The following is a 13,828-nucleotide window of genomic DNA, read 5'->3' as shown; positions in this document are numbered from 1 at the left end:
GAAGATTATGGAAAGCAAATATGAATTTTCTGGTTTCTTCCACCAAATAGGCACTGATTACAATCCTCACCCCTTGAATCTAGGCTTGGAGGCTGCTTCCTGGATGACGGTTTGGGAACCTTTGCGATAATGGGGGGAGGAAATTATGTGAATGGTGACAGAGAAATGTTTCCTGGCAGCTTTAGAGTTGGGCATTGAAATCCAGGAATTCCTGTGCTGTTCAGAATTGAGGGAATACAATGTCATGGCATATTAGAACTCAAAGGGGGAAGCAGATTTGGCTCAACTGATAGAGCATCCGCTTACCATATGCCAGGTCCAGGGTTCAAACCCAGGGCTTCCTGACTTGTGTGGTGAGCTGGCCTACGTGCAGTGCTGATGCACATGAGTGCCGTGCCATGCAGGGGTGTTCCCCACGTAGGGGAGCCCCACGTGCAAGAAGTACACCCCTCAAGGAGAGCCGTCCCATGTGAAAAAAGTGCAGCCTGCCCAGGAGCGCGCTGTACACATGGAGAGCTGAAGCAGCAAGATGACGCAACAACAAAAAAAGAGATGCAGATTCCTGGTGCTGCTGACAAAGAATGCAAGTGGACAAAGAAGAACACACAGCGAATGGACACAGAGAGCACACAATGGGGCAGGGGGAAGGGGAGGGAAATAAAAGAAAAATAATAAAAGTAAATCCTGAAAAAAAAAAAGAACTCAAAGGCACGATGCTCAAAGATGACACCATCATTTTTTCAAACCAATAAAGACCAAATATTTGTAGCACCTGTGTGCCAAACATTGGGTTTGAAACCATGCATATATTATCTCATTAAATACACACAAGAACCCTATGAGTATTTCCCATCTTTATAGGTAAAGAACTTAGGCTGTAAGTGACAAATAAGCCATCGCAAATCAAACAAGTAGGATGTGATAACACTGGGACTAGAACTAGGTCTGCGTTGCTTCAAAGTCTACAGTAGCTGTTGGTTCGATTTTTATAACACTGCTGTCCATCTTCTACCACACAGCTTGACAGCGAAAGGGATTTGGAACCTGAGCCTCAGCACTGTCCTTGGTGGGATCTAAACGCATCTGGACAGGTCTGGAGAATTAGTGGGATCGACCCTGTGTGGTAGGTCACTAGCAGCAGGTTGCTGTGGAAGAGAGGAGATGCTGGGATAGCACCCCCTTGTGGGGGAAGCAGAGCCCCGCCCAGGAGCTGACCTGGTGGGATTCTGAGGTCCCGCAGGGCCAGCCTGTGAATCCGTAACCACTCCAGGGACGCATACCCATGCCCTAGGGAGGACGCTCTAAGTTACAAGAGAGAGGACTCCAACTCAGCACTCGCATCGGGACAGCCCCTAGGGACACGGGCATTCTCCTCTGCCTGGCCATAAACCATCACCCAGGAGAAGCTCAACTTTTGGGGGGTGAAAGGGGAGGAGCATCAGCAGCACCCAACAGCAGGGGGTGTATGGTGGGGCATTAGTTGGGGTCTTTTTTGGGGGGTTGGAGACCAGTGCATCAGAAAGACAATGTGAGATATGGTGGCTAACCTGGCCCTTTCTGTGCGCACGGGCTGGTGGAGACTGGGCAAATTCTGGTTTAATTAATAGCTATGATGGTTAGACCTAAGTTAGCCGAAATTTGTTTGACCACGAAAATTTTCTCCTTGTCTTAAAACAATTAGCGTCACCTGGGATTGTTAAGAAATGAAGGCTAAGAAGCGGGGCCGTGGGCCCAGGTTGCTAGAAAGACCCTTTTCTCACGACCTCTTGTAGCTTTCGTGAGGGCAGAGCCAAATGGGGACAGGGGTAGGTGGAGATGAATTGCTCAGAGATGGTGAATTTTAGTTAAAAACACGAGTTCTGGGGTTGGGCTGGCACTCTCTTTGTCACTTACAAGCTGTGCGCCTTCAGGCAAATTATGTATTTTTCTAAGACTCAGCTTGCACATCTGTGAAGTGGGGGTAGTAGTGATATCAACCTCAGCGGGTTTTTCTGAGTCTTAGCTAAGGAAAGTAAAGTCCCTTAGCTCCGTGCTGGCACTCAACACGATTAGTTATTATTATTGTTATTATAATCATTAGCTCTGCAGTTACTCTCCAAAGCTAAAAGTAGTAGATAGAAGGAAGACTTGAGAGGCTGCTAGAGAGTGGTGTTTTTTTTCGGTTTGTTTGATTGATTTTGCTTTATACTTTTCTGTATTTTCAAAATTTTCTTGAAGACCCATAGAGGTGATTTGGTAAGATTACTTGAAAAACTGTATAAATACAAGAAGTTCTCTAATTAAAATACTAGAGAACAGAACTGTTTTGGAGAACTTTCTGCCATCCCGTGCTCGATTCTGGACCCAGTGGGGTGGTGGTGGTGGGAGGGAGAGAACGAAAGAAGAGAAATAAAGTGCTTACATCAGTCGCCACCAGCTCCTCGCTGTCATCAATGCTGGCCACGGTGACCTCTCCTTGACTCACAAAGGGAAAGTCAAAGGGGTTGGTGGAAATCAGAAGCAAATCTGTGGAACACGGAGATCCCTTTAGCATCTCCTGTGGTTTTTCCACGGACACTTGTTTGGAAGATAAGCACCAAGAGCTTACCGATTAGTTCCGGCTTCTTGTTGGACATGATCTGGTAAAAAATATGATAGCTTCTCTCACTGGATAACTGAAATGTCACCCTGGATTTTTCTAAGAGATCTAAGGTAGCAACAAAGAATGTGTGAGCTGGGGTTCCAGGGAGAAGCCCCTGGGGCCACACAGCGGCAAGCCGAGCAGAGCGTCTCCACACTCACAGGTTTCGATGTCCGCAGATGCCAGCTTTCCCGTAGCTCCGAAGTGAATGCGGATGAACTTCCCCTGTTCAGTGGCAGATTGACAGACACCGCAGTTAGCTGATTACATGGCTGTGTGGCAGGTCTCTGTCAGGTGCTGCCATGAATGGGGGAACAGGACGCCCTTGAAGAGACGGCGCTCACCACCCCCTAAAGAAGACGGGGCCTTCCCTGTTGGCCTGGTACCCAGGCTCCCCTGGCTGGATCGGCCACGACTTGAGGGGCTCCACCCAAAGCCCTTGGCCCTGTGCCTGCAGTTCAGGGAAGGCCGGCAGGTTCCTTTTGCAGTCCTTGGCTTGGGAGCAACAAGGTTCAGGTCTTCTCCCTGAATACCTGGATTCTCAAATTCTTTGTAACGTTTTTTAATTGACCACCTGCTCTGGCCTCATTTTGCCTCAGGATGCTACTTGGGATTTCCCCCCTCAGCTTCACATACTGCTGACTACAGGCCAATATTGCTCCTGGGATCAGACCAGGCTCCCAGGTGCCCAAGAGACCCCACTTAGGGTCTGGGTTTCCCCATTTTTTTGGGAGAGAGAGGCGAAATTATGTGTCTTTAAATCTATATATCTATATTTGTATATCTACATCTGCCTATCATCTAGCTATCTAATCTATCATCTATCATTTCCTTCTCTAATCAACTGTCTCTCCATTCATCCTGCCTTTCCATCTATCTATGTATCTATGTATCTATCTATCTATCTATCTATCTATCTATCTATCTATCTATCTATCTATCTATCTATCTATCATCTGTCTATCTTTCTGGCCCACTACATACAACGAACAAATTTGAAAGCAAGGATGTCACCTTCCTTACACATCTACAGAGCCTGGAATGCAGTAGGTGCTCAATAAATGTTTACTGAATGAAATCTAATAAAAGAGCTAGCGAAGGGTCAGTGGAGACATGTACGAACAGCAAATGTTCAGTCTTCAATATTTTTCCTGCTTAATGGAAAGCAAAGGAAGTCTCCCTTAACCTGTAAATTTCTGGAGGGTGGAAGCTGGATAGAATCATTCTGATTTCTGGGATAAGAGAAGAGGCCTGTGAACTTAATAAAGGGTAGTGATAAAAGGGAGTGCCTGAAGGAACTGTTTTCCAGTTTAAACTAGTGCCACTGTAGACAATAAGTAATGTAGTCCCCATGAGTGTATCTCTGCCATGTAACATGTACCCACACCCCCATAAGGAAGTAAGTTCAGTTGTGCACCCAGGTAGATTGATGTGCAAATGGTCAGTGCACGGGGGATAAAGGGTTTGGCCAGAAAAAGGAAGAAAGGCTGGGGCTCATGTGGTGGTCATGGTGGATCCCTTTACTTTCTCATCATTAACCATTTCAACTTCGTGAGGTGACAATAAAACGTGAGCTTGAGATCATCCTGCCACTGAGACGTGTGACGTTCTGAGGTGCTTTTGCAAGTCTAGGCGTAAACGAGGGCATCACCTCTCGGTACTGTTCCCCTGGCCAGTGAAGTTAAGTCTAGCACTGGGCGTTTGTTTCTCCAGCAGTGTGGAGGTGGAAGCCCCTTTGGCTGAGTTAATCCTAAATGAAATGTTGAAGGAGACTGATCCTTCAATATTGTCAATAGCCTCCCAGGCCCAACTTTTTAAGTCCTTCTTCCTTTACTAGGTATTCTCTACTCCCAGTGCCTCCTAATTAGAGGCAGTCAAATCTCCTAATTCACACTGCTTCCATGGCCAGTAGGGCAATGGACATTGTCCAATGGACATCTGCATTTTAAAATGTTTCCACCTAGAGAGACCAAGTTGAGCATAAAGGAATTACTCTCTAATTGTGTGATTTGAATCACTGAGACTTCAGGATGCTATGAGGTGATAGTGACTAGTTTGGAAATGATAGCTAACTCCCCCCTCTGCCAGCGATAAGCCAGCACAGTCTTCAAAGGGTATCAGACTATCTCCGTTGAGTAGACTGATCTAATTACTAGGAGGTTAAAAAATAAAAAAGCCTGGTGTATTCTAGTTTATGTGCCAATTTCTCGTATCCAGTGTTTGAGGAGAGGAGGTAGCTTTCCGGGGATGGTCTAACTTGGACTGAGGCTTACAAATCTTGAGGAGTTGTCATTCCTCACAGTCTTGGCATTTCCAAAGGCCTCCAGGAGGGGGTTGGCCTGGATGATCTGATCCTCTAGCGTTCCCTAGTAATAAACAAGAAGAGGGAAAAAGAGGACTCGGGACGGTGTTATTGGTTCCAGGGAGAGATGCCGACCAGCCCAGCCTGGTAGCCAGACCGCTGGGCCGAGGTCCTCACAGCCCCCACCCAAGACCAAGGAGCTTTCAAGGTACCATCTGGAAAGGTCTTACTAGTACAGCGATGCAGTGACTTCTGGTCATCCTGGACTCCAGGCTGGGATATTATCCCCTCTGTCTTCATTTCCCAGGCTGCTTTTCTTCTTTGATAACATTTCATTGCAAATCAGGGATTTTTAGAACTTAAGCCTCTGTTACTGCATGTATTGTGACCTTTCTAATATTACAGACATTCATGTTCAGAAGTAGAAATAGTCTGTTAGCAATGAAAGTGACCTAAGAGGCCATACAGTAGACACAGCGGTCCTCTAACTATTTTAAGTAGCAAAAACTACTAGATGAGCGTTATTACTCTTCCCCCCCATGACTGCTCATCCTGCTGGCTCCAGATCAGGCTTGGAAACCACTGGCCTACCCAGGGGTCCCCTGAAGGGGGTCTCTGGACCACCAGCATCAGCATCACCTGGGAACTTGGTAGAAATAGAAAATATCAGGTCTCACCCTAGACCTACTCAATCAGAAACTCTGGACGTGGGGCTCAGAAACCTGTGTTAACAAGCCGTCCAGATCATAAAATGCATGTTTGAGTTTGAGAGTCACTGGTCTAATCCATTCCTTCTCCAGAGGCAGGGACGGAGTTGCTCAAGGTCTCACAGCTGTTGCTGATGGAGCTGGGGTTTAGAACCGCCCCTTCCCTTACTCCACAAACACCCACAGGGCACAATGCTGTAGCACAATGCCCTGCACACATGTGGTACTTAACCAGCGTTGATTAAGTTATCCTCAGTCTGACAAGCTTCTGGTGTACATAGCTGCTCACCTGCATTTTGCCTGGTTGCTGCTCCTTCTTCTTCTCCCCAGTCACTGCAATTGTCGCAAAGTACTGGATGACACGCTTGGTGTTCACAGTCTTTCCTGCTCCAGATTCTCCACTGTTGATTTAAAAGTAAATGGGCTGGGGAAGCAGATGTGGCCCAACTGACTGAGCTCCTGCCTACCATAGGGGAGGTCCCTGGTTCGGTTCCCAGTGCCTTCTAAAGAAAGCAGTGAGCTGGTGTGATGGGTAGGCATGGTGAGCAGATGCAGCAAGATGATGCAACAAGAGACACAAGAAGAAAAAAACATAATGAGAGATACAACAAAGCAAGGAGCGGAGGTTTCTGATGCCTCCTAAAGTGGATGAGCAAGACAGAGGGATGGCATGAAGGGCAGGTGTGGCAAGCTGATGCAACAAAGACACAAGAAGAAAAACACAATAAGAGACACAACAAAGAAGGGAACAGAGGTGGCTCAAGCAATTAAGCACCTTCCTCCTATATCGGAGGTTCTAGGTTCGGTTTCTGGTACCTTTTCAAGAAAAAAGGAAGATGAACAGACATAGCAAGTGCAAATGAGGGGGTGGGGAAAATAAATAAATAAAATAAATATTAAAAATAAAAAAGTAAATGGACTGAAGGAGAGTGGAAGGGTACTGGCTTCCATGCTCAAACACGGGTTACTCACGTGATGAGGATGGACTGGTTGTCTCGATCTAGAAACACAGACAGAAACAGAACAAAACAACAAATAAACAGGATATAAAATAGGTGAACATTGGGGGTAGTTAAGAAAGAACCAGAAAAGCAGCAGTGACCACGGGCTTTAGATCTGGCTCTGCTATTACTAGCTGATGGTTCTGGCTGTCTAGTCTTTTTTGGGACAATTTTGTACAGATTCCCAAAGTGTGGGATGTGTAACATGAGCAGCTGGCTAGGTGAGCGGTGAATCACACAGTGTGACACTTACCTGTGCTAACAGATTTGTAACACCTCTCCTTTCAATAAAGAAATCAAGTCACAGGCTCAGAACTTAGGTAAAGCAATTGCTTCTAATTAGAATTTAAGTTCCTGCGAGGTTGTCATTGCATTTTTCTTTTACCCTTATCTTCTACTTGTGGAAAGTGACACTGGTCATCCATTTACAGTAGTGATAATTAAGCTTCCCTTTAAAACGAATGTAACTTAAATCAGTTTAAAGAACAAAACTGAGTTAAATATTAAGTATGCAGAAATGGCAAGGATTGTGAAAGTGAGAGAGGGATGACTGAAGTTTAGGCAACATTTTATTAGATGACTTTTAAGGGTCTTCAGATCTCAAATGCTTACTTTTACTTCTTGTAACTGGCCCAAGTCAAGTCAGGAGAAATGAATGGACAGAAGTGATATTAGGCATGCAGTGTGACAGAATTACCATAATCGGCTTTCTGAAAATGTAGGGAAAAGAAAGAGGAGCCTGAGTTGGGGGAAGAAGGCAGGTGAAGGCATTGCAGTTCCCATTTCTCCCTTCCCTAAATGGCTGCTAATCTAGTTTCTCTTCACTATTGTAAATGGGTGACCAGTGTTCTTTCCCACAAGTAGAAGGTAAAGGTCCACATTGGGGTTTCTTTGGGCATAGGGCTGGACATCTTGTGTTCCACATTCCCCAGTTAAGCATGTGCTTAGTGCGGCCTCAGCCAAGATCGCTGGTCTTGCCGTGCCTCCTGGCTGGTAATGGAAGATACTGTGCCCCTGACTTTGCATCATGAAATCACCTGAATCTCCTAAGGACGCCTCGGATCACTGTACCCCTGAGATGGTCTTGGCCAGGAAAGGACTTGAATAATTAACTGAGAACCAGTCCTGTTAAAGGGCTTGAATAACTAACTCAAAGCTACTTTCAAGAATATGGATTGAAGAAATGACTCACCTGTCAGCATGAACTGATAGGCGTTGTCGGAGATGGAGAAGATGTGGGGCGGGGCCTCCTGGCGCTTTTTGCCTCTGTAGGCAGCCACCACCTCGGGGTTGTACACTGGCAGCCACTTGTAGGGGTTGACAGTGACGCAGAAGAGGCCCGAGTAGGTCTGTGGGAGAGGTCAGGATTGTTCAATAAGCAGTCACCCCATTAACCTGCCTTGGAAATAGTGCTTTAAGTGCAAGGGGAGAGGGACCTAAGTACCGGGCTATTGCTCATAAGGACTGGGGTTTCACTCATTTGTTGCCCTCCTCCCCTCCCCAACTCAAAATGCTTCCATTTCCCAAATAATTCAGTATTAAGCACGTCCATTTTCAATGACATCAACATCGACAACGCTAACCAAACGGTTGGTCTTAAGATATTATTGCAGTAGCAAAATTTGCAAATGAAGTCCGTAATTTCTTTCAGCTAACACGTTACCTGGAGTTGGTGGAAAAACACTGCCAAGTGGGGTGGGGGGCACTCACGTAGATCATCCAGGCTGCGTAGCGCTCTTTGAGGTTGTACAGCACAGCCGGCTCGTGCAGGTGGGTCATCATGGCCATGTCCTCGATCTTGTCGAATTTGGGAGGGTTCATGGGGAAGACTTGGTCACTGTTCAGAGTGACTGTCTGGGTATTGAGAGGAAAAGCATGTGACAAAGGGGAAAGCCAAGGATCCTGTACCCCACTTTTCCCTGTATGATGGAAGCAGTGAGATATTGGGGTGTGATTTACCCCGTTACCACAGATGACAATGTGGAATGTCTCCATGCCCAGAGATCATCCATAAATAAATGTCCTTGATCACCCTAATTCTGGGCTAAGGTCTCCCACTTAGCATGCCTTTGTGAGGAGGGGGTTCAGGTGTGCAGCAGTGAAAGAGCCCTTCAGCCTTCAGGGTGGCTAAGGCCCCGGGGGGCCCCTATTTACCCTGTTTGCTCTGAGGAATGTTGGAATGTGAAAGAACTGCTTCCGTGTGTCTGATGCATTTCTCCCTCAAAACCCTTGCTCAGGTGGGTTCCTTTGTCTGGAGCACCCTCATTGCAATTATGTCTAGAAACCGTCACAGCTCAGCTCAAGATCCACCTCCTCCAGGACCTGTTTCCTCTCCCCTGTGTCTTCAAGGCTCCCATGCCTCTTTATGCCTCTGCTCTAAATGCTAAAGCATTTGGACTTGAGTCATGGTCCATGGCTCCATAACACATATTTTTGAGGCGATTCTTTGTTTTTCTCTTCTTTGTGTTTCTCCCTCATTCAAGCTATCATTGGCTCTGCACTCCATTCCTCAGGGGAGGTAGAAAATAGGGCAGAAAGTAGAAGGAGCCTGTAAGGCTTTCTGGCTTTTGTTTGAAGAGCTTTGAGGGTTTTAGAGAAGAAATAAAGGAAAGGATTTGTTGGTATAGAACAAATCCCTTGGTGGGGGGACATCCTTTGGTCTCACCACTGTAGTCTAGAGAGAGACCCCAAATTGGCATAAGGGGGGATGAAAAGTCTGTATATCCTGAAGCTTCAGGGAGTGGGTCTGGTTTCTAAGTAGATCTCCAGGGAGGCAGTGAGCTCCTAGTGTGGCAGAACCCAGGGGGGACCCCAAGAATGAATGAAGAAAAAAATTTTTTTGCCAGCTCAGTGAAAATGGGCTGGAATCAGAGGTTAAGTTAAATTTTAAAAAATAAAAGAAAGGTCTGTCATGGATGGCTGAGCTTGTAGATAGAAATTCATACCTGCCATATACATCTTAATGCCCGCACTAGATGGTAAACTTTGGGAAGGCAAGTGCTGAGTTTTTTGCTTATATTTGCAAAATGGTTAACATTGTGACCTAGATGTGATGGTGATCAATAATTATTGAATTGAAAGTTCTACTGCAATTCTCTATGGTAAATAATGCAATGCCTCCAGAATTTCCCTATAGGAGTTACTCTGCATCAAGAAGCAATCCATACCAATCCCTTCTTGCATCAAACCTCTTTCACCCTCACTCTTCCCTTTCCTCCAAAACAAGCTCTACAAAGGAAAGAGGCAGGAGTGAAGGTTATATGCAATGGCGGTTTCACCTGCTAACTCACTACAGAATAAATGCAAGTGTTGTTTCGTCATCTGTTTTTTATTGACCAAGCATGCAATTTCTGAAAGAGATGCCCATATTATCAAAGACATCTGAGATCAGCACTTACCCGGTCGTTGAGGGTCTTGGCTGTGACTTTGTCATTTTCCCTGCTCTGGATCAAGGCTTTCACGTACATTTCTTTATCATCCACTACAAAGCAGGCTTTCTTAGAATCAAACGGGCGATTCTGAGCCTCAATTCGCTCCTTCTCTGTTTTCCGGAGGTAGGGAGCTGCTTCTCCAAAAATAGCCATTTCTGCATCGGAGCTCATGGCTGCAGTGGGCTGGGAGAACCAGGGGCCCTGCTGAGTCTCGTGCTGGGGAGACTATTACATTATTTCCATTCAGCAAAAGGGGGTTAGACTCAGGGGATTCCAGGATTACCTGCTCCCCGAGGGATCCATGACCAGGCTCAGGGCGGGCAACTGGAAATGAGCTAAGAGGAATATTTCACGCTAAGAAAAACCTTTGAGAGATTGTTTTCATCTCTGAGTGTTGATTTTGGGATTGCCTCTTAGATTAGCTCCATGAATGGGGTCGGAACCAATGAGAGGAAGTCAAGGCGAGTCCAATAAAGGAGGCTGTGGGAGGCATTTCCTAAATGGCCCAACGTCTTTGAGCCCTGTGACCTCAACCTCTCAAAGCCACACCTCGTTTTCCAGAACCTCACACATAGCTCACATCTTAAGAGTGTCTGAAAATGTTGGTCATTTCTAACAGAAATTTCAGATGACCCAGCGAAAAATGCATGACTTGAACAAAAAGACACACCACACTTGTTTGACTAACTTGGGTAAGTAGCTAACCTTACTTGAGTAAGTAACCTAAAGCAATGGTTTCAAATTTTAACATGCACCAGAATCCACCAGTTGGCTTGTTAAAACATTCACTGCTGCGTGCCACCCAGAGTTTCTGATTCAGCAGGTCCCCAGGGGGACCTGAGAATTTGCATTTCTTACAAGCTCCCGGGTGATGCTGATGCTGCTAGTTCCTGGCCCACACTTTGAGCATCACTGTCTTCCTTCTTGGAGTGTGGTCCTGGATCCCACCCCATCAGTGGGATGCAGACTCTCAGCCCCACCCACAGACCTACTGAATAGGAACCTGCCTTTTTACAAGACAGCCAGGCAATTCCCAGCCACCATAGGGTTGAGAAATACTGGGCCTTGGGCAGTGGTCCCCAAACTTAAGTTGTGTGCAGCAGTGTCAGGGTGTGATAAACACTTAGGACTCACTGCATGTGTGCATGTGGTATGCACACAGCCCTCTCTTCTTGCATCTCTCTCTCTCTCCATCTTTGTCTCTAACTCTCTTTCATGCATCAGCTCACTCTCTCTCTCTCTCCAGTCCATCGCCCTTCTCTGGCCTTTCTCTTACTGCATATTTCCTGACTAGATGCTAGAAAATCTGACTTAACGTACTACCCCTGACCATAGTCAAACCACCTCACTTCTCGGGGTCCTGTCTCTTCCACTTAAAATGAAGAAGCAAGTATTGCTTACTTCCAAGCTTCCTGCATACAGGGCATGTGGCTTTATGATTCCTTTTCTTCCTCTTTGCATTTGCTTCTCTCCTTCTCTCCCTGGATCTCTTTCCCCCCAATCTTTGTTTTTGTTTCCCCCACAACTATTTCCCCTTCCCTTTCTTTATGTCATTTTTCCCTTTCTACTCACTCTCCTGTAACTGACCATAAATGGAAATGGTATATAAAGTGTATATGTATGGGAAGTGGACTTGGCTCAATGGATAGGGTGTCCACCTACCACATGGGAGGTCCAGGGTTCAAACCCAGGGCCTCCTTGACCTGTATGGAGCTGGCCCACATGCAGTGCTGATGTGCGCAAGGAGTGCCGTGCCACACAGGAGTGTCCCCCCCATAGGGGACCCCCACACGCAAGGAGTGCGCCTCGTAAGGAGAGCCGCCCTGAGCAAAAAGAAGTTCAGCCTGCCCAGGAATGGCGCTGCACACATGGAGAGCTGTCACAACAAGATGACGCAACAAAAAGAGACACAGATTCCCGGTACTGTTGACAAGAATAGAAGTGGACACAGAAGAACACACAGCGAATGGACACAGACAACAGACAACTGGGATGGGGCTTAGGGGGAAGGGGAGAGAAATAAATAAAAATAAATCTTTAAAAATAAATAAAGTGTATATGTATTTATACATATCTTTAAAAATAGTTCACATTTGTTGAATAAAGTCTTAAGTTCCCTTTTAAAAGCAGAAAAGTTGAACATTTTACAGTTCTGTCACTTTAAAGTCACCTATCCCCATCTTACTTTTAATGAAATTGTGTTTCATTGGTAACTGGCCATTGTTTAAACATCCCTTCGAGTGATTCTGTGGGATTCTATTTGTATAGAAAGAGAAGCATCCACTTCCCTCTTGGCTCTATTCAAATAAGTTTCGTTTTAGTTTTACTGTGGCCAATGGGTCTACTGAACCACCTGTGAACTGTGATTAAGTTTTCATTATAAAAGACTAGACTTCAACAGAACATTGACAAAGAGGGCTCCTGGCATGTGCCTGGCATGCTAGTTTAACTTTTCTCAGTTACTTCCTGGGGGATGAGAAATTATTTCTTCATTATTGCTTTCACTTCTCATTTTTCTAAATGCAGTCCCTAGTGTTATGGCTTAAGTAGTTTCCACTGCAGCAGTGATTCTCAAATGTTGTGGTCTCAGGACCCCGTTACACTCTTAAAAAATCATTGAGAACCCAGTGAGCTTTCATTTATGTAGATCATACCTATGGACATTTACCATAATAGAAATTAAAAATGAGGGAATTTAAACATATTTATTGATTCATTTAAAATAACTATGAAATCTATTACATGTTCACATAACATACTTTTATGAAAATGACTGTATTTTCCAAAACAAAAACAATTGATTGAGAACAGTGGCATTGTTTTTCATTTTTGCAAATCTCTTTAAACATCTGCTTAATAGAAGACAGCAGGATTCTCGGGTCTGCTTCTGTATTCAGTCTGTTGCCATGTGTTGTTATGGTTAAACTATATGGAGAAAATCTGGCCTCATTCAGTTATATAATTTGGAAAAGGAAAGAGTATTTTAATAGCCTTTTCAAATAATTGTGGATATTCTTCTTAGATATTATACCAAAACATGACAAGTGATAGTTCCTCAAAGGCTAGTTGCAATGTGGAATCTGAAACTATAACAACAAACATTTTGTTCTCTGTTACACTATGATCCATTGCACTTTGAATGGATCTCCTTCCCATGTCTCAACATCATACATTGGTCATTTGGATAATAATGGTTCACAGAGTTATTCAGAAATTCCAAATTTAATTATACAATATAAAGGAATTATATCCATTAATATACCACTGATCTCATAAAAATTTTTTTTTAGGTATTAGGATGCCATCAAGCTAAGGGTGGCAGATACAAGTTTTCAAAAATTCTAATTTTTGCTTGAAAGCTCAAATTTATCATTAGCTATACTGTCAGTAGTTTTCCTTGAAGCTGCAAGCACACTTTCTTTTCTTTTAAGAAGATGTCTACAAAATACCCAAATCTGAACATCTGTAGTTTGTCTGTTAGTTGTATTTTCAAGTAAAAATGGGTGCTTCATGAATACAGCGGCTAGTTTTGCTTGCAACTCAGTCCACCACACAGGTGCCTTTCTTCAAGACAGCTATTAAACTTTGGTATGCAGCAGGAGTGCCTCAAGCAGATTTCTCATTTCATCATACAGAATATTAAAAAGATGTACATTTAAGCATTAAAATATAAGTGTCATAATTTTTGCTTCTGCAAATTTTAAGTGATTTTTGAGTGAAACTGACTTAATTTTTTTTTTTAGTGTGAGTATATGGCAGAGACGAAA

The 13,828-nt window shown here is 44.6% G+C and overlaps 1 protein-coding gene across 1 annotated transcript in view; it reads right to left on the bottom strand.

Moving 5' to 3' along the window:
- LOC101418957 (myosin-13) overlaps window positions 1-10,232 on the bottom strand; it is a 49,335-nt gene extending 39,103 nt beyond the window's left edge. Inside the window, exons 1-9 of the mRNA XM_058283480.1 lie at window positions 10,029-10,232; window positions 8,341-8,484; window positions 7,823-7,979; window positions 6,602-6,629; window positions 5,919-6,030; window positions 4,894-4,986; window positions 2,782-2,845; window positions 2,588-2,686; window positions 2,402-2,505 (exon numbers count right to left, since the gene is read on the bottom strand). Coding sequence (XP_058139463.1) covers window positions 2,402-2,505; window positions 2,588-2,686; window positions 2,782-2,845; window positions 4,894-4,986; window positions 5,919-6,030; window positions 6,602-6,629; window positions 7,823-7,979; window positions 8,341-8,484; window positions 10,029-10,232 — 1,005 coding nt within the window. The remainder of the gene's footprint in view (window positions 1-2,401; window positions 2,506-2,587; window positions 2,687-2,781; window positions 2,846-4,893; window positions 4,987-5,918; window positions 6,031-6,601; window positions 6,630-7,822; window positions 7,980-8,340; window positions 8,485-10,028) is intronic.
- Window positions 10,233-13,828: the final 3,596 nt, after the last annotated feature.

This window comes from Dasypus novemcinctus, chromosome 21 (assembly GCF_030445035.2).
Source record: "Dasypus novemcinctus isolate mDasNov1 chromosome 21, mDasNov1.1.hap2, whole genome shotgun sequence".
NCBI lineage: Eukaryota > Metazoa > Chordata > Mammalia > Cingulata > Dasypodidae > Dasypus > Dasypus novemcinctus.
The sequence above is the reverse complement of the archived record's forward strand: the minus strand, read 5'-3'. Positions and strand labels throughout refer to the sequence as shown.